Genomic DNA, 20,788 nt, shown 5'->3' with positions numbered 1-20,788 from the left:
ACCACCACACTTGCAACTCCCACCACTCCAGTCACCATCAAGACGCCATCACCACCACCACCAACGCCACCAGGGTCACCCAACATAAACCACCACCGCCACAACTACTATGACGCCACCACCACCACCAACGCCACCCCACATAAACCACCACCACCAAAACCTTCCCACATAAACCACCACCACAACACCGCCGCCACAACCACCATAACGCCACCACCACCATCACCACCACAGCCAACCCACATAAACCACCACCACAACACCACCGCCATAACCACCATGACGACGCTACCACCATCACCACCACCACCACAGCCAACCTACTGTCACCACCACCACCACGTCACCACCACCACAACCACCCACCACAACCACCACCCGCACACCAAAACAAACCATAACCCACCACACTTTATTTTCTTGATGTAACCAAACAACTAGTTAAGTTTTAGGTAATCCCTTACCTTTCCCCCTCTTACCCTTTCTAATTTTCTTTCCCTTGCCCTTTCTCTAACCAAACGCCCCCTAAGAGGTCAGGAATGGTGAGGAAGGGTTAGAATCAAGAAATAAAAATAGTGATGGCTGGTAAGTGGTAAGTGAGAAATGTTAGAGGAGCATGTAAAGGACTAAACGGGAGAAAAAACTGGTTAACCAAGTTACCAGTCACATAGTTCATTTAGAGAAGAGAGGGTATAAAGTTGGGATCATTTTGAGATTAATTAAAGGTGAGATCATTTTCGGAAGATAGGGAAAAGGTGGGATTATTCTTATCAATTTTTCCATATAAATCTATCTATATTAATAAAGGAAGCTTTTTTCGAGCAACGTGAGAGACTCCAACCTTTTGAAACTACCTAAAATAATTATAAATAAAAATATATTTGAAGATAATACTAAACTAACAAAATTCTATCATAAAATTGTAGACAACTAATAAAATTCTATCATAAAGTTGTTGATATAATTAATTAGAATTAGAAAAGTCTACAATTTTAAAACTTCTAATTGTACCAAGAGTCTTATACTCTTATATAGACTAAAACACTTGACCTTGAAATAGATATAAATAGATAAATCAATTGAGGCACAATTGCACGTCAATTCTATTTATTGTATCCTTCTTCTATATTGTATTTGCTCTTCTTTGTTTTTTTAGTTGCGTGAATATTGATGATTTTGAAAGTTAATACGGAAAATAATTAGCATTAGTTTCATTCCGATTATTTGTTTCTTTCAGTTTTAGTACGTTTAATTTATGATACTAATGAAATATTTTTAATGTGTAGGTAATAAACAAGTATACAACCAATGTTACAGAGATTCCTATGCTATGTATGGGAAGAATTGTATGTCGTTTTTTTATAGTATCTTATTATAACTATAAGGTTTTTAACTTTTTATTATTCACGTTTGATGTAAATGTTTAAAATTTAAAAGTGCACCCCATAAAGTAGGTTATGGATCTGCCATGGCCTTTCGCAAATTTTTGGTGTGATTAATGGTTAACTCTTTTTTGGGTTAGTTTCAGACATAGGTTTTTTATTGACTTTATATGGGATTTAGGTAGTATCATGTATAAAGATAAATATTTGATTTTACCTTTGATTTTTTTTTTCCGGTTCATCTTTTCCGACATAATAATTTTTTCTGGTTCATCGTTTCTGACATAATAATAATTATAATAAAATAGCATGACAACGAGGGGAGTAAGCTACTATTATACGTAGTATGTACATATGAATAGATTCAAAAAAAATAAAAAAAATAGGATCTTAAATTATCAAATTGTCGTGTTAAGTCATTGAAACATGTTTTTTTGAAATTATCAAATTATCAAACATGTTAAGTCATTGAAACATGTTAAAATACGTTGTATGAAGTGTTCGAGTTAATATAATGATAAAAGTTAGATATTAAAATTGTCACTTTAAATACGCGTTTGGAGACGGAGAAGAAAGAATAATACAATGGAGAGGGAAAGATGAAGACCGCATAGCAGCCATATCTAACATATCTAACATTACAACAACGATATCTTTTATATATATAAATATAGATATTATTTCATCACTTATAGCCTTAGCTATGAGAAGTTCGCCACTTCGACCTACGTATAGCGGCTCTCAATCTCCTTCTCTCTTATGCATATTGTATAGTAGATCAAGTAAATTAAATTTTCATCCCTTATGGTTGTATGTATGTATACATTAATCGTCCGTCCCGGTCATTTGTTCACCCTTCTCTTTCCTTAGTTTTTGTATCAAAACTAAAGAAAAATAAATAACCAGGATGGAGCGAGTATGTTGAACAAATTCTTATATAACATAGTAGTTTGTAAGTAAAGATCAAAGATCAAATTCTTAGTCTTATATGGATCGGAGTATTTAATATTGTAGCATTATTTAATCTAATGAATCTTACTTATCCATAGGAATAAATGACTATGCATCCCTTTGATAATAGGTACAAATTCTACCACAAGTGTACACAAATTCTATATTCTATAACAATGATGAATATGCTTATAAATATGGATACCAAGTCACACCTAGGTCTATAGTTTTATATTTAGAATTTGTATGTAATGTTTAATTAACGAGTGCACTTTGTATTATAGTGATAAACACAAAACTAGGTCGTTAAAATACTAGAATTAGCGTACCAAATTAACAATTTGTAAAACCAAACTATACTCTAGACTACTCTAAATGATAAAGTAATATAGTGCAAGCAAGGGTCGAACCCAAGAGAAGGTCTTTTAAGCTAAGAACTTGAAATGTAAACTATTGACTATTAAAGACAAAGCTATAGACAAACAATGACTATTCACAATGGCCAACAATAGAGAGACATAAAAGGGGTTTTGGAGTTGATTTGTGACATGAAACAAAGTGAAATTTGCAATTCTATTCTAACAAGCAATAACACAAGCACTTGATGAGCAAGATGGTTCAAATATTTAGGAGGACTTGGTGCAATCCTACAAGTTCCAACTTTTCTCAAAGCAAGACTCTTTTCTCTCTAGTTTTCATTTACCCAACAACAATCCTCAAGCAAGTGATTACCACTATCTAAGCCAACAATGATAATCCTACTTCAACTACAAATTCTAACATTAAACCATGTAAGAATTGTAACCAAGAGCATGAAGAACAAAACCAAGAGGAAAGTAAATGGGATATCACAAAGAAATGTTTAAACCAACAAATCCTATGATACAATCAATTTCTACTCACAAAGGTTGATACTTTAAACCAAGATAACAACAATCATGAGATGCTTCAACAAGTTATTACAAAAGCAAGCAACTTTGCAACAACAAGCAATAGATGAATGAAAAAGAGGCAAGGGTAATTACTTCTCACAACAAAACATTCATCATGACATTCAAACTTAGAAATTGAAATAAATGAAAGAGTAGAGATTAAGGAGTCAATACAATGATAAAGATGAAAGCTTGCAATGGATTACACCAAGTAGGGAAGAACTAGCCTTCCATAGTCTTCATAAAACCCAAAAACAAAGAAAGATTACAACTTGAATGCCAAATAAATTGTTCTTGCTACTACAAATTTTCTAAGGATTATTCAATAATTAGGGTAATTAGATGATTATGGGAGAGTTCAAAACATGGGGTATATATATGGCTGCACTCCTTTCTAGGTTAAACACCGAGATGGGCCTTCAACTTCCACAAAACACGGTCTTTTAATTTTGCGAGACAAAAACCGCAGACTCCGGCTGTCACCGCGAGTTCCGGTGGTAGCCGCATGCTCGGTGCATACCGCAGTCGCGGTTGGGGCCGATGCTTTTTTCTTCATTTGATTGTCATCACCTTGATCCCCCTTTGTCTTGGTTCCGTTGGTAAAGAGTTCTTCACGATGAATCTATCCCGTTCCTATGAGCTTGGGTCGGGACTTTGGAAGCTTGTCTCGACCTTGACTTGTTGACCGCTCGGCTTTGACTTTGGTTGACTTTTTAAGTTGACTTCGCGCCTTTGTATCCTATAAATCATAGCTAACTCAAGCAAGCAATCAAACCAAAACTTCCTTATTTCAATGACAAAACACTCCATTTGGCCACTTAGATTACCTAACAACACTTAATTGACTCGACTCTATTTGACGCTATCAAATACCCCCACACTTAGACTTTTACTCGTCCCGAGTAAAACCCGAAACAAGCACTTGCCGAAGTCCAAGAACTAGTGTAGGTGCAATTGACCACTCTTCCCTCACTACAACCTTCTTATAACTCCCTCTTAGACAATCCACCAATTGAAACGAAAAAATCTAGACTCAAAGTTTTACACACTCTCTTCTCTCGCTCCCCCTCCTTATTACTCCCTCTTACAAAGACACGACATACCACCAACTCCGACTCATTACTCAACTCCACCCTTCTTATATCACCAACAAGAGGTGGCCACTCTCACCTTATCCCAAGGTGGAAGCAAAGTGGCCTAAACAACTCCTAAATCATCCTATTACACCACTTATATCACCCCCTTATCACTCCAAGCAAAGTATGAACATGCTACTTGGTTGGCCACACTCCTATGCAAATCAACAACCAAAGTAGCCAAAACAAAAATCCACCAATTTGGGACAAGTATTTGTGACTCAAAAGAAATTAAATCCTAGACCTAACCTCCTTCCAAAACCCTCCTTATCACCCCCTTCTTATCCCTCCATCTTTTTGGTGTTACATTTTTCAATTTTTCAATTTTTTTTTTTTTTTTTTTTTTTTTTTTTTTTTTTTTTTTTTTTTTTTTTGTGAAAATCCCTCATTTTGCCTAAGGTGCCCTTTCGGGTTTTCACCTTAGCTTTCCTTTCCTCTCATGGTGGCTCGCAACTCATTTCTTCATTTTGCCCGGAATGCCCTTTCGGGTTTTCATTCCGTCCTCGGCCACCTTTCCCAATCTTGCCTAGGCGCCCACCCTTGTGGGTTTTCACCTAGCCGGGATTTTCGTTGTTTTTTTTTTTTTTTTTTTTTTTTTTTTTTTTTTTTTTTTTTAGCATTAAACAACAAGAAGATTTACATATGTTACATTTCAAAATCCTCCCCCACACTTACATTCCACATTGTCCTCAATGTGGAGGAGTCACAAACTTTCTCTTCAAGGATGAGAACCCGAGGCACCCCCTTGATCATAGGTGCCTTGGTTCTCCCATCGTCTTTCTCGTCTTTCTCTTTCTCTTGTTGCCCGGGCATAGCTTTGGTCCACAAATTCTTGGGTGATAGAGGGTGGGTTTGTTGGGTGAAGAGACATGCCAAATAGTCCACTAACTATCCCAAGGGTGTCCTCTTGGGTCATTGCATCGTGGTATGAATCTTGAACATATTCATGATATCTTTCATTTTGGACCCCAAATTGGTGGTCCATTTGGCCTCTCCACTCATTTTGCTCTTTCCACATGTTCGCATTGGCCGTCATTGTTTGGTCAAGTTGTTGTTGCCAAAGACGGTTAGCCTCTTGATTGGCAATCATTTCTCTCATCATGACCGTTTGAGCCGATGCGGCCTCCTCTATCAACTTTCCCCTTTCATCAACCACCCTTCTCCATTGATCTAGGTTCTCTAATCTTGGGGTTTGTTGTTGTTGCCAAGCCCGGTTCTCTTCCACCCTTCCACTAATAGTGGCAAAAACCTCCCTTGTATCTTTGAAGTAGTCATACATAGTTTGTTGCCAAGGGGCAACCGGGGTGGAGCTTCCCCCCGCTTCAAACATAGGGGTGTCTTGATGGGTGGTGTGAGTAGAGAAGGGGGGTTGGTGGGAAGTACTCTCAAGGTGGTGAACCTCATGTTCCCCTTCTCTTCTTTCTTCTTCTCTTCCTTTTTGATTTTGAGCTAACAAGTTGGGTGCCTCCGGATCGGGATGGCAAAAGAATTCACGTGCCATGTGCCCGCTTGGTATTGGGGAGCGTGGTGGCCTAGGGAGAATTAGGTAGCCTTGTTCATGTGCTCCCAACCATATTCCTCTCAAGGGGCTTGTACTAAGAGTGTGGAACATCTTGTATTTCTCAAGAGCCATGCTATGGTACACATTAAATCCCCCACACTTGTTCACTTTTTGATTGTCGGGGACACTCCCATCATAGTGATCCACAAAGAAAGATATTAACCCACCTTGGTTAATTTTTCCACCCCCTTGCTTGGTGCGATGTTTGATGCAAGAATCAATGAAGAGCTTAGCCCAATCCGGGCATCCAACTCCTTCCGGCAACATGGCATAAATCCAAGACCTCACCGTTCGGTTGACTTTTGTGGGCTCACCCACGGAAGTGAAAAGAGAGGTGAGAAAACGGCCTAACAAACGGATGACGGGATTGGTTATTTGAGAAACTTTGTCATCTTTGTTTGTGACTCTCGTACCCGTTAGCTCCTCCCACAAATACTCAAGTCTACCCGGGGCCACAACAATGTCGGAAGGGGGTATGGAAAAATGAAGTATTTTCCTAATGGTGTCATAGGTCTCCGTATGCCAATTCTTGTTCAAACGGAATTTCACAACTTTCTCACCACTCTCCGGCACAATCTCCTCGGATACCGTAGAAATGAACTCATAAGCATAGGAACGGTAAGTGTCGTGCCAACCATCATCGGTCAAGTAGTACTCAAGTCCAACCTTCCTCATCATAGGCCTAGCAATTTTCATGAACCCAAGGGTCTCCAAAATGCGGTCATCAAGAAAAGTGGTGGTAATAAGGGGATGGCGTCTAGGCTCTACTAGTCGGTCATGAATTTTTTTGTGCTTGGCGGTCATGTTTTCCCACCCCATGTATACCTCCTCACACTCATCCTCACTACCCTCTTCAATTTCTTCCTCCGGCTCCTCCACCACTCGTCTCTTACCTTTCCTAGAAGTAGGTTCTCTTGTTCTTGTCATTGTTCCTACAAGGAATTTAGAGACTACAAACAACAATAATCACTCAAAAATTGTTTTGCACTCTTTGAGGCAAATCAACAAACACCTTGAGTGCACTAACCTAAGGAAAGTGTAAATGGTGTTTTGATGATTCCTCTAACCTTACCCAGAAAAATTTTACTACCAACAAGACAAGTAACAACAAATAAACAACAATAATCCAAATAATTAACTAAACTAAGCTAATTTTCGAATTAAAAACCAAGTAAGCATTGAAAGTTTGGTTTGGTGGTTATACCTCCCCGAATTCCACAAATTATTGCTTGTTGTTGTTAATTGATGCTAGTAAACCCCTTCTTGACCCTTAAATTTTCCTCTTGAAGCTTCAATTGATACCCGGATTTTCTAGGGTTCTTGAGCAAAATTGGGGAAATTCTGAAATTTGAGTGATTTTGAAGAGATTAAGGGTTGTTAAAGAGGGAAATTAAAAGATTGGAGTAAGGATGAGTGAATTTGTTGGAAGTTTGAGTGATTTAGGAGGGATTTGGTGAGATTTTGAGGGATGAGGTTGTTGGTTGCTCTGGTACTTGGTCGACACAAATGAGGGGAACAAGGGGTGAGTCGGGTTTTTTTCTTAAGCTTTGGAAACAAAACAGTCAAAACCGCAGGCTGCGGTGGGGGCCGCAGGCTCCGGCCTGGACCGCAGGCTCCGGTGGGAGCCGCAGGCTGCGGTGAGGGTCTGTTCCGACTTTTTTGTGTGTTTTACTTCCTTAGCTTTTTGATCACTTTTGGGTGAGTTTCATTTGATGCTTGACCCGACTATGACTTTGCTTCGGTATTTCCCCATCCGTGTTCCGTGATTCTCTTCAAAAATTACTTCCAAAATCCTTCATTACTTAAAAGAATGTTAGTAACTTCATTGAATGTTTAATGCATTTTATTGACAATAATATAAATGACGGAATTGAAAATGACAAGAATTTAAATTCTATCTATGGAAAACGGTAAATTCTACACTAAAGAGAGGATATGTACAAAGGTTGCCGTATGTTTAACGTCGATGGCTCGACTTAGTCAATGTTGGAGAATCAATCTTTATAAATTGGATCTTCTAAAAGAAGATCCTCTTCACCTTGTAGTTCGATTCCTTTGTAGTACTTCTTCAACCTTTGCCCATTTACCTTTATCACTTTCCCCGAGGTCGGGTCTTCCACCTCCACCGCTCCGTGGGGAAAAACCTTCTTGACTTTGTAAGGTCCATACCACTTTGACCTTAACTTGCCGGGAAAATTCTTGAGGCGACTTTGAAAAACCAACACATCTTCTCCCTCTTTGAAAACTCTTCTTGTGACCATCTTGTCATGCCAAGACCGAGCCTTTTCCTTGTAGATGCTAGCATTGTCATAGGCATTGTGCCTAAGTTCTTCCAATTCTTGTATTTGAAGCTTCCGGTGCAATCCCGCCTCATCGACATTTTGATTAAATGCTTTGATTGCCCAATAGGCTTTGTGCTCCACTTCTACGGGAAGGTGGCATCCCTTCCCATAAATTAGCCTATATGGGGACATGTCGATTGGGGTCTTATAGGCCGTTCTATAAGCCCAAAGAGCATCTTCAAGCCTCTTGCTCCAATCCTTTCGGTCGGGATTGACCGTTCTTTCCAAGATTTGTTTAACCTCCCGGTTAGAGACTTCCGCTTGGCCATTTGTCTGGGGGTGATATGCCGTAGAAACTTTGTGAAGCACACCATATTTTTGAAGCAAGGTGGAGATCACCTTGTTGCAAAAATGGGTCCCCCTATCACTCACAATGGCTTTTGGGAAGCCGAATCTTGAAAATATATTGCTCTTGACAAATGCTTGCACCGTCTTTGCATCATCACATTTTGTGGGAATGGCTTCCACCCACTTAGACACGTAGTCGACCGCCAAGAGGATGTAGATGTATCCATAGGAGTTAGGGAATGGCCCCATGAAGTCTATTCCCCAAACATCAAAAATTTCCAAGTAGAGCATCGGTTGTTGGGGCATCTCGTTCCTACGTGATATGTTGCCAAAACGTTGGCATCTATCACAAGTAGTAACGAAAATATGAGCATCTTTAAACAACTTGGGCCAATAGAAACCGCACTCAAGGATTTTACGTGCCGTTCTATGCGGCCCAAAGTGACCCCCACAAGCGTACTCATGGCAATGCTTTAGGATGGATGGGATTTCTACATCCGGCACACAACGGCGGATGACTTGAGCTTGGCACATTTTCCACAAATATGGCTCATCCCATATATAGAACCTAGAATCGGACTTGATCTTGTTCCTTTGACTAGATGAAAGGGAGGTGGGAAACTTCTTGGTGACCATGTAGTTTACCAAGTTGGCATACCATGGCTCCGTCATCCTCAAACTATAAAGAGATTCATGAGGCAAACTCCCATCGACTACCCCCATTCGTTGCATTTGTTGATCATTAAGTTGTAGTCGACTTAGGTGGTCGGCCACCACATTTGCCAATCCCTTTTTCTCTCTTATCTCTATGTCAAACTCACTAAGTAGGAGAACCCACCTCATTAATCTTGGTTTGGTGTCCTTCTTGCTCACAAGTTGAGTGATGGATTTGTGATCGGTATAGACAATCACCTTGACTCCTAGTAAGTATGAGCGAAACTTCTCTAGAGCATATACCACCGCCAAGAATTCCTTCTCGGTGACGGTGTAGTTTCGTTGAGCATCATTCAAGAGAGATGAAGCATATTGAATCACATATGAAGCTTTGTCATCCTTTTGTCCCAATACGGCTCCAATGGCAAAATCGCTTGCATCGGTCATGATCTCAAAAGGCCGATCCCACTTGGGTGCTTGAATGATTGGGGCCGATATAAGTCTCTCCTTCAACAAGTCAAATGCTTCCCTACAATGATCATCAAACACGAACTCCACATCCTTGTGCAAAAGTTTGCACAAGGGGTTAGCTATTTTGGAGAAATCTTTAATAAACCTTCGATAGAAACCGGCGTGTCCCAAGAACGACCTCACGTCTCGAGTATTAGATGGATACGGTAAGGTTTTAATCACATCCACCTTTGCCGTATCCACCTCAATCCCTCTTTTCGACACTATGTGCCCTAACACGATTCCGCTACTCACCAATAAGTGACACTTTTCAGAATTTAAAACAAGGTGAGAGTCTATGCACCGTGATAGGACCATAGCGAGGTGGTCTAGACACGAGTCAAATGAGTCCCCATGGACGGTGAAGTCATCCATGAAGACTTCCAAAATACGCTCCACATAGTCCGAGAAAATGCTCATCATGCATCGTTGGAAAGTGCCGGGGGCATTGCACAATCCAAAAGGCATGCGGCGGTAAGCATAAGTACCAAATGGGCAAGTAAAGGTTGTTTTGGATTGATCCTCCGGGTGAATGGGGATTTGAAAATACCCGGAATATCCATCCAAAAAACAATAGTACTCTTTTCCACCTAACCTCTCTAGCATTTGATCTATAAAGGGTAGGGGGAAATGGTCCTTCCAAGTGACTTGGTTGAGGCGGCGATAATCAATACACACCCTCCATCCCGTTTGTAAACGGGTGGGGATCAATGCCCCTTGAGGGTTTTTGACTACCGTCACCCCTCCCTTCTTTGGCACAACTTGAGTAGGACTTACCCATTGGGAGTCACTAATTGGAAAGATAATACCCATTTGGAGAAGTTTGATAACTTCCTCCTTGACAACTTCCATCATAGGTGGATTAAGCCTCCGTTGTGGTTGCCGGACGGGTTTTGCATCCTTTTCCAATCGAATTTTGTGCATGCAAGTGCTTGGGCTTATCCCCTTAATATCCGCAATGCTCCATCCAAATGCTTCTTTATGTTTCTTGAGCATGCTCACCAATATTTCTTCTTGGTCATCTTTGAGTTTGTTGGAGATGATCAATGGGAGGGTATTGTTTTCTCCCACAAAAATGTATTTGAGGTGATTTGGGAGAGGTTTTGGTTCATGTTTTGGAGGTTTTAAGATAGAGGGAAGTGGTCTTTCAAGATTGGCTTCTAAGGGGAGGAAGGGTGAAAGGGATGTGTGTTCTTGAAAAGCTAAAGTTTCAATTGAGGCAGGAACATCCCGCAGGCTCCGGTGCACACCGCAGGCTCCGGTGGGTACCGCAGGCTCCGGTGTGGGTCGGAGGCTCCGGTGGGAGTCTGGAAGTTTTTCTTGAGTTTCCCCTTTAGGTGCTTCCTTTGGAGGGTCTTCCTTCTCCAACTCCTCTAGGCTTTCCTGCACATCTTGAGACAAAACTACACGCAAACCCTCGTGCTCCACATCATTAGTAAGGGCCACCTCAAGAGGGTCCCTTTGACACAACATATAAATTTGAGAGACAATTGGTTCAATGATGTCTAAGAAATAACATGAATGTGAATCGCTAGGTTGTTTCATAGCATCGTAGATGTTATATGTGAGTTTCCTTCCATCAAATTCCATAGTGAGGTTCCCATTAGACACATCAATCTTGGTTTTAGAGGTCTTCATAAAAGGCCTCCCCAAAAGGATTGGAGTGGCCCTCGAGTCGGCTTCCATGTCAAGAACATAGAAGTCGGCCGGGAAGGTTAAGTGATCTACCTCTACCAACACATCCTCCACCATCCCCTTTGGGTATATGTTTGAGCGATCCGCAAGTTGGATCACTACATCGGTTTTGTTCAATGGTGGAAGTCCCAAAGTCTCATAGAGGGCATATGGCATAACATTGATTGATGCACCAAGGTCTAACATAGCATGAGTGAAACTTTTGTCCCCAATAGAGCATGGTATGGTGAACATTCCCGGGTCGCCACACTTTTTGGGAAGTGATTTTTTAAAAATTGCGGAGACATGTTCACTTACCCATACTCTTTGGGTTCCCTTCCTTGGGCTTCTCCTAGGTGTGCAAAGTTCCTTGAGAAACTTTGCATACCTCGGTACACCTTTCAAAAGATTTAGCAAAGGGATATTTACTTCACACTTCCTAAAAGTTTCATAGAGATCCTCATCTCTTGCGACTCTTTTAGAATGTGTGAGAGCACTAGGAAAAGGTACCTCCACAACATATTCTCTCTCGATCTCCTCAACATGATCCTTGGTTTTGTTGCTTTCACTCTTTTCTTTGTCATTCCTCAAGGGCCTCTTCTCCTCTTCCCCATTAGCTTTAGATGGTGTCTCTTTCTCTTTTTCAACCACTAGCTCTTCTTCAATTTGTTCTTCAATGTGAATGACCCTCTCATGTGACTTAGCCTTTCTCTTCTTCTTCGGGGGAGATTCTAGGGTTCTCCCCTTTCTCAAAGTCATGGAGCTTGCATTTTCCTTTGGTGGAAATGTTGTAGATGGAATTGAGTTAGAGTTCCTTTGATTGTTCTTGGCCATTTCTTGTGCAAGTTGGCCAAGTTGGATTTCAAGGTTCTTTACCCTAGCATCACTTGAAATTTTGTCCGCATCCATTTTGTCAAACCTCTTGGTATTTTCGGCTTGCCCTTTCATGATCATCTTAAACATCTCATTTGTAGACAAATCTTCATTTCCTTGGGAGGAAGAGCCCCCTCCTTGTTGGAAGTTCTTGTGGTTACCTTGGAAATTCCCTTGGTTTCCTTGGTTTCCAAATTGGAAGGATCCTCCCTTGGATTGTTGATGATTGTTGTTTCTTTGGTAATTGGAGTTTTGTCCTTGAGAGTTGGAGTTCTTCAAATGGTTAAATTGACCATTTTGGAAGCTCTTGGAGGTATCTCCTCCCCAACTAAAGTTTGGATGGTCCTTTGTCCCAATGTTGTAAGTATTGCCGCTCGGATCATACTTATAATACCCTCCCCCATTGGGGTTCCTAGAGTTGTATTGACCGTGCATCATGGCACTCACATTCTCCTTGCTTATTCCTTGCTCTTCCATGATGGGACAAGTTTCCATTGGGTGTGGACCTTGACAAAAGTTACACTCCACATTAGATCCTTGTGCTCCTCCTTGATTGTTCCCCACTAGTTGAGCAACCATTTTTGTGAGATCATCCACGGTTTTCTCAAGCTTGTGGGAGGAAGGAGAAGGTGTCTCAATGGAGTTAATATTCTTTGACACTCGGCTTCTTCCATAGTTCCTTGTGCTAGCGGCCAACTTTTCTATGATCTCATTTGCCTCCGCCACGGAATAGTTGTCAACTCCACCACCCGTAGCGGAATTAACCATGATTTGGTATTGTACGGTAAGGCCATCACAAAAGTTGACCAAAAGGTCATCACCACTAAGGCCATGGTAAGGACATTGAGCAACTAGCTTCTTGAATCTCTCCCAATACTCATATAAGCTCTCACTTGCATCTTGCTCCGGAGAAGTGATGGCTTTCTTTGCATGGTTATGTCTTGAGTCGGGGTAGTATTTCTCAAGAAAAGCCGCCTTCATGTCCTTCCAAGTACGGATTGTACCCGGTTGAAGGTAAAACAACCAATCTTTTGCCGCATCTTGAAGTGAAAATGGGAAAGCTCTCAACTTAAATTGATCTTCCGTGACACCATTTGGGATTGCACCCTCACACATCATATGGAATTCGGAAAGATGGCGATTTGGGTCATCCCCCGCATGTCCATGAAACTTTGGGAGGTTGTGAATGAAATAGCCCTTCAACTCAAAGTTGGCATTAGCCCCCATGGGTGGGTAGGCAATGCAAAGAGGTTGAGTGTCATAATTTCTTGCCCGGAGCTCCCTAATAGTTCTAGTATCATTCGCCATTGGAGGGTATTCCACTTCAATTGGATCTACTTCAATAGGTTCTTCTTCAATAGGGGCTTCTAAAGGTGGTTCTTCTTCTCTATTCTCTCTTTGTGCTCTTTGGTACCAAGGGTTAGTAAATAACCAAGAATAGGCACCAAAAGCGTCGTCTTCCACGGAAGTTGATTCACCGTGTTGAGGGGAACTAAACATAAACCTTCGCACTAAGCAAACAAATTAGAACTTCCTATTACTTCTAACAACAAGAGGAGTAATAAAACAACTAAACATAAATTCACAAACTCAAGTTCTAGCTATGTTGCCTTCCCCGGCAACGGCGCCAAAATTTGATAAACACAAAACTAGGTCGTTAAAATACTAGAATTAGCGTACCAAATTAACAATTTGTAAAACCAAACTATACTCTAGACTACTCTAAATGATAAAGTAATATAGTGCAAGCAAGGGTCGAACCCAAGAGAAGGTCTTTTAAGCTAAGAACTTGAAATGTAAACTATTGACTATTAAAGACAAAGCTATAGACAAACAATGACTATTCACAATGGCCAACAATAGAGAGACATAAAAAGGGGGTTTTTGGAGTTGATTTGTGACATGAAACAAAGTGAAATTTGCAATTCTATTCTAACAAGCAATAACACAAGCACTTGATGAGCAAGATGGTTCAAATATTTAGGAGGACTTGGTGCAATCCTACAAGTTCCAACTTTTCTCAAAGCAAGACTCTTTTCTCTCTAGTTTTCATTTACCCAACAACAATCCTCAAGCAAGTGATTACCACTATCTAAGCCAACAATGATAATCCTACTTCAACTACAAATTCTAACATTAAACCATGTAAGAATTGTAACCAAGAGCATGAAGAACAAAACCAAGAGGAAAGTAAATGGGATATCACAAAGAAATGTTTAAACCAACAAATCCTATGATACAATCAATTTCTACTCACAAAGGTTGATACTTTAAACCAAGATAACAACAATCATGAGATGCTTCAACAAGTTATTACAAAAGCAAGCAACTTTGCAACAACAAGCAATAGATGAATGAAAAAGAGGCAAGGGTAATTACTTCTCACAACAAAACATTCATCATGACATTCAAACTTAGAAATTGAAATAAATGAAAGAGTAGAGATTAAGGAGTCAATACAATGATAAAGATGAAAGCTTGCAATGGATTACACCAAGTAGGGAAGAACTAGCCTTCCATAGTCTTCATAAAACCCAAAAACAAAGAAAGATTACAACTTGAATGCCAAATAAATTGTTCTTGCTACTACAAATTTTCTAAGGATTATTCAATAATTAGGGTAATTAGATGATTATGGGAGAGTTCAAAACATGGGGTATATATATGGCTGCACTCCTTTCTAGGTTAAACACCGAGATGGGCCTTCAACTTCCACAAAACACGGTCTTTTAATTTTGCGAGACAGTCAAAACCGCAGGCTCCGGCCTGTACCGCAGGCTCCGGTGGTAGCCGCATGCTCCGGTGCATACCGCAGGCTGCGGTTGGGGCCTGATGCTTTTTTTCTTCATTTGATTGTCATCACCTTGATCCCCCTTTGTCTTGGTTCCGTTGGTAAAGAGTTCTTCACGATGAATCTATCCCGTTCCTATGAGCTTGGGTCGGGACTTTGGAAGCTTGTCTCGACCTTGACTTGTTGACCGCTCGGCTTTGACTTTGGTTGACTTTTTAAGTTGACTTCGCGCCTTTGTATCCTATAAATCATAGCTAACTCAAGCAAGCAATCAAACCAAAACTTCCTTATTTCAATGACAAAACACTCCATTTGGCCACTTAGATTACCTAACAACACTTAATTGACTCGACTCTATTTGACGCTATCATATAGCCTCCATTATCTTTTATGGATTTAGAGTTAAAAGAATTTAGTTAATTAGAGATAAAGTTTTGAATTAACTTAATCATGTTAGGTGTTTCTGATAAAAAGAAGTCAGATAAATCACGAATGTTAGTTTGTTATTCTATTAAACCAATTCAACAATGTAAGCGATATTAGAGAGCCGGATAAATCATTCTCCGAGTTTAGATAAACAACACGAACGTTTAGAACATAGTTAAATCAAATTTTTATATAAAGTTTATATTTAGTTTATGCTCCTAATAGTTTCTATCATCGTAAGTTCATATTAGTTTCATTAGTCTTCTTACTAATATTTATAAAATTCTATCGGAATGAAAATCTATAGAGGTTATGACATCCGAAAAAGAGTTGTATCTATAGAGAGGTTTAGGATATTTAAATAGTAGTATTATATTGAGATGTGAGCTTTTGGAGAGTACCATTATTTGCTTACTTTTGAAGAGACATGTTTACTTCTACACAAATTCATAATTGAGACGGTCACAAGTTTTCCCGACACTCGGAAACGATTTAAATAATAATGTTCAAAAGGAATATCGAATCGAGGTCGTGAGACGTCTTAACATAAGACGGGCATAAGCAAGAATTGCAATTACTTCTATTTTTAACAGTTACGTGAATATTTGAATAAATCACGAAACATAATCAAACGAAACCATTTCGAATGTAGTTATACGGCTGCAACTCTACATAAACTACAAATAAGTCAAGATTGAAATATATTTCCCGTAACCAAAATAATGACGAGAAATGTGCATGAATTTATATTTTGGAAGAAGTTGTAGACGGAGGGTAATATGTAGCAATGTATATATATGTAAAGAAAGGGGTGTTTGATTTCGTGTAGCTTTTGTTAGACTGATATCTATTTATCCCATCCAAACTCTAATATGCTTGGGTGAGCTTTTGAAGATTTTACTAATAGTAGAACTTTAACAAGGTAATTATCGTTATTTTACTTTAAAAGAGACATGTTTTTATTCGTAGTTACGGTCACACATTATACACTTATATTAACACTCCTCATATGTAGGGTATATGACACTGTAATATGTCGGCGCAGCAAATTGAAGTTTTGGGCAGCAGAAGAATTGTAAAATACAATTTAGGGCTCTATTAGAGTTCTCATGAAGCACTTCACAAAATGCGAATGAAAATGATTTGAAGGCACACTAATATTAACATTGAAGGAAAATAATGGATAAAAAAGAAGATGCGGGTCAAGTTTAATGAAGGGCACATTAGTTCTTTTAAAGATAAAACTTAATATTAGGCGGATGCACGTAATTTGGCTGGGTTTTATGTTCTCGATCAAAATGCTCGAACGTTTTAAGACATGAGGATTGAGTAAGGGAGACGAGCTGAGTATAACTACGATCAGTAGCGAAGCTAGACTCGAGAACAAGAGAGGTCACAATTATGAAAATAAATGTAAAAAAGTCTCCATATATGCCTAATTCCTAAACACGGCTCTTTCAGAAAAACTACCCGCATACAAATCAAAATCTGAGGATAGGATCCGGCTCAACAATAAACATTAATTCTTTTAGTTTAAATCATGATTCTAATAAAAAAAATTGTCAAATAATCATTTTGAATTTTTTTTGTTTCTTACGATATAATTTATTGTCAGCCTTAAAGAAAGTTTAAATAAGACGATATTAAATCTAGGCCCGTGCATTGCACGGGCATTAAATCTAGTATTAATCATGAATTCATGATACCAAATTAATAAAGGCTCTTAAAATTTTCTCTCTATCTTTTCCTCAAATTGTTTCCTTCTATAGCTACTAATAGATTCGCCACATGTTAATTTTCAATTGGTGATGTATAGAAGATTTTATACATCGAGTATAACCGTAACATCTTCCTTACATTAAGTGTCCTTAATGACTTCACTATGGAGTAATATTACCACATCCTTGAAAACCGTGACCAAGTCACAGCCATAAACCTTGACCCTATAAAAGCACACTCCTCACGTTCCGTTACCCTTCCCATCGTCTCTCAACCGTAAACCTCGACTATTAAACATTGCGTCGATGGATACCGACATCACCATGGTCGCCGCTGACGAACCTTCCGATCCCACCGTTCCGTCTTCTTCCGCCGCAACCGCCGTCGCGTCTTCTTCTTCTGCTAAGAAAAACAAGCGTTTCGAGATCAAAAAGTGGAACGCCGTTGCTCTTTGGGCTTGGGGTTTGATTTTCCCCCTCTTTTTTTAACCTAATTTTTTCAATTGTTTCTTATAAACCCTAACCCTAACCCTAAATTTGCGTATTAGTTATGATGTTTGTGATTTATGTGCGCAGATATTGTCGTCGATAACTGTGCTATTTGCAGGAACCACATCATGGATCTCTGTAAGTCTGAAAACTCGTTTGTTTTTGATGAAATTAGGGAAATTAGTTTGTTGATTAAGAGGATTGATTGTAAGTTTTGTTGTTTGATTAGGTATTGAGTGTCAAGCTAATCAAGCTAGTGCTACGAGCGAGGAGTGTACTGTTGCTTGGGGTATGCTCTTCTCTCGTATTACTTCTTAACTTGTTTTGTTACTCCGTAGTCGGTGTTAGTAATTCCGTGATTCCTTGTAACATAATTGAATATCTATGATTGATAGTTTAGGAGTTAGCGGCGATAATCGTTGTTATGGTTTGCGTGGACTGTGTTCTGATAGTCGGGCAGTTGAACTGTGTAAAATTGCTATCCATTGGATATATGTACGTGTGTTACCCTATCATTGATTAGCCGAGGAAATATTTGTATACGAATTGTCTTGGATAATATGAACTATGAAGTAACGTGAGAGGAAGCTAGGGAACGGGATGACAATCTATGTGGGATCCTACGCTAAATGACTCTTTATTTATTAACCCTACTTATTATTGTACTTTCCATGTTTGCTTTACGTGCTATGTTCACATCCATGTCATCTGTTTTATATCATAAACCACCGTGCAAGTCGGATTATGCTTGGATTGAAGCATACCGAGATTAAAGTAGTTAGTAGTTACCAATCATGGTTAGAAGAGGCGATTTTGGTGAGGGCATTAGCTGGTTGCGATTTAGTATGGCTGTAATAAGCCTTGTAAATTTTATCACGAGTAAAATGAAGCGTAGTGGTCGTGAAGGACTTGTTTTTTGTTGTGGAGTGACTGGTTTGAGGTCCAAGATATTACTATGTATATGACTTGGCAGATGAGTTGGAGAATGTACATTGTTCCTTACTTTTCCAAGATAATGGAGAAAGGTCCAATAAAGTAATCATTCCAGTGATGGATTTCCTAGAGTTTGGACAAACTGTCATCTTGCAAGATGGGATTGTTAGGACTTTTGACTAGCATATGATGAGCGGCTTGTAGGTGATTAACTGTTGGGTTTCACATGAGTTGGCTTAAATTCTGAACCCTACACATAATTCAATTCATTCAGTATGAGCAAGAAAGTTGATTTTCTCCGTTAGCATCCTCTTGGGTTTGGAATGGCATCTGGCATGTCTGTCACCAACAAGTTTGACGTTTAAACTTTAAACGCAAAGGGGTGACCTCACTTTTAGCTTATGTAAACTATTGTCAGGGCCGTCTCAAGAAAAGTGGAGGCCCGGTGCAAAAGAAAGAAATGAGGCCTAAAATTTACAAATCAAATAACATTTATATAAAATATTAATGAAATCTACAAATTATTTGAAAAGCGACTCTTTCGCGTAGTTTTTCGTCTATAATCCAATACATAATTCAGCAAACCACCACCAATCCAATACAGTAAACTACTAACAAAGCTAGATAGATAATCAACCTAAACTATAATCACCTTTGATAAAGCCCCAGGTTGAACCTTGTTCAACACATTGCAAAGGATCTTTCGACGGCTCCGCTGGTAGATCTTTCGCAACTACTACTGCCACCATCTTCCCAAGCCAATTGAATGCTTCATATCTCCTTAAAGCTATATACATACATAATTCAATCATCAAAACCACATTTTTTGCATTAATCACATTTTCAAAAAATTACACCAACTAAATTTGAATGCACAATTTTTTAAAAAAAAGAGAGAGAGAGAGAGAGAGAGAGAGAGAGAGAGAGAGAGAGAGAGTTGTACCAGCTTCCTCAGCTCTTCAGCTCTTCGGGAATCTAAATCAAGACGTCTAGAGGGACGATTTTCGTGCTGTTGAAGAACATCTTCAACTACTGAAGCTACACTAAACGACAACGCTTCACTAGCAGCCATAACTCTTCGACACTCGATTAAATTTAAATTTAAATTCAAATTGAAAATACATACAAATATTCACCAAAATGGAATTATCCAAAAATCATACTGAAAATAAAATCTGACTAAAAAGAGGAAAAAATCAAAATAATTTATCAAGTGCGCCTTTTTGGGAATGAACTAACTGTTCTATTCGCTTCTTTTTCTTCCGTTTTTCGGATCCAGAATCAAATTTTCTTATTCTAGGTAACATGATATTAGAAATAGAGATATGCAATGAAACAAAACAACCTTATTGATGCCGGATTCCAGAACATCAGAAGTATTAGCGTTACATTTGATCGATCTCGACCAACTTCCAATACCAATGCATTATCATTAAATTCATTAATCATTAACATTATGATTGAATACATTAAAATTCATCAAAATTAAGAAGAAATATTAGTATATTACCAATTTCGTTTGAATTCAAATGTAAATCTGCGATTTTTGCCAACAAATGAAACTGACAAAGTTTTGATTCTAATAGTTTTAATTGAAAACTTGGAATGATTTGTGAATAATTGATTTGGAATAATCATCCTTAAATGATTAGAACAAAGAAACGTTAGATAGGTTGAAGATTAAGGAGTAGATTTAATATTTCTGGGAAGGAAAATAATTTTATTTGGGGAAGGATTAGATTTAGGAATTGATTTAGGTTAGTAATTGGAATTTGGAGTAGATGTTACGGGCTCCTTCAATTACCAACTTTTTTTTTTTTTTTTTTTTTTTTTTTTTTTTTTCAAATTAGTATAACCCTGAAGTTTGGGCCCCAAAAATTTGAGGCCCAATGCAAGTGCACACAGTGCGCCCATAGTTAGACGGGCCTGACTATTGTCATGGGCTAACTCATTTTTGAATTTCTTTCGAGTCAAGACCACACCATCAGTCAGTAGCTAATTTCCATTTGAAGACCAAGTCCTTGTCGCTTCAGAACTTGAATTTCAAGAATACTACATCAGCCAAATATCCATACGTGAAATCGTCCTAGCAATGCTATTGGGTAGTAGTGGCAATGGTGTAAGC

The 20,788-nt window shown here is 39.0% G+C and overlaps 1 protein-coding gene and 1 long non-coding RNA gene across 2 annotated transcripts in view; one reads left to right on the top strand and one right to left on the bottom strand.

The window, feature by feature from the left end:
- Window positions 1–20,788, top strand: part of LOC141597139 (RING-box protein 1a-like) — a 35,976-nt gene that overhangs the window by 10,429 nt on the left and 4,759 nt on the right. Inside the window, exons 2-4 of the mRNA XM_074417492.1 lie at window positions 17,340–17,704; window positions 17,818–17,868; window positions 17,960–18,019. Of these exons, the coding sequence (XP_074273593.1) occupies window positions 17,548–17,704; window positions 17,818–17,868; window positions 17,960–18,019 (268 nt within the window). The 5' untranslated portion in view covers window positions 17,340–17,547. The remainder of the gene's footprint in view (window positions 1–17,339; window positions 17,705–17,817; window positions 17,869–17,959; window positions 18,020–20,788) is intronic.
- On the bottom strand, window positions 19,137–20,044 carry LOC141597141 (uncharacterized). Its single transcript, XR_012522711.1, has 2 exons — window positions 20,009–20,044; window positions 19,137–19,450 (listed from the first exon to the last, which is right to left on the bottom strand). It is a non-coding gene; the product is annotated as an uncharacterized LOC141597141 (long non-coding RNA).

Source organism: Silene latifolia, chromosome 8 (genome assembly GCF_048544455.1).
Source record: "Silene latifolia isolate original U9 population chromosome 8, ASM4854445v1, whole genome shotgun sequence".
NCBI classification, from domain to species: Eukaryota; Viridiplantae; Streptophyta; class Magnoliopsida; order Caryophyllales; family Caryophyllaceae; genus Silene; species Silene latifolia.
This window is presented reverse-complemented; position numbering and strand designations above follow the sequence as displayed.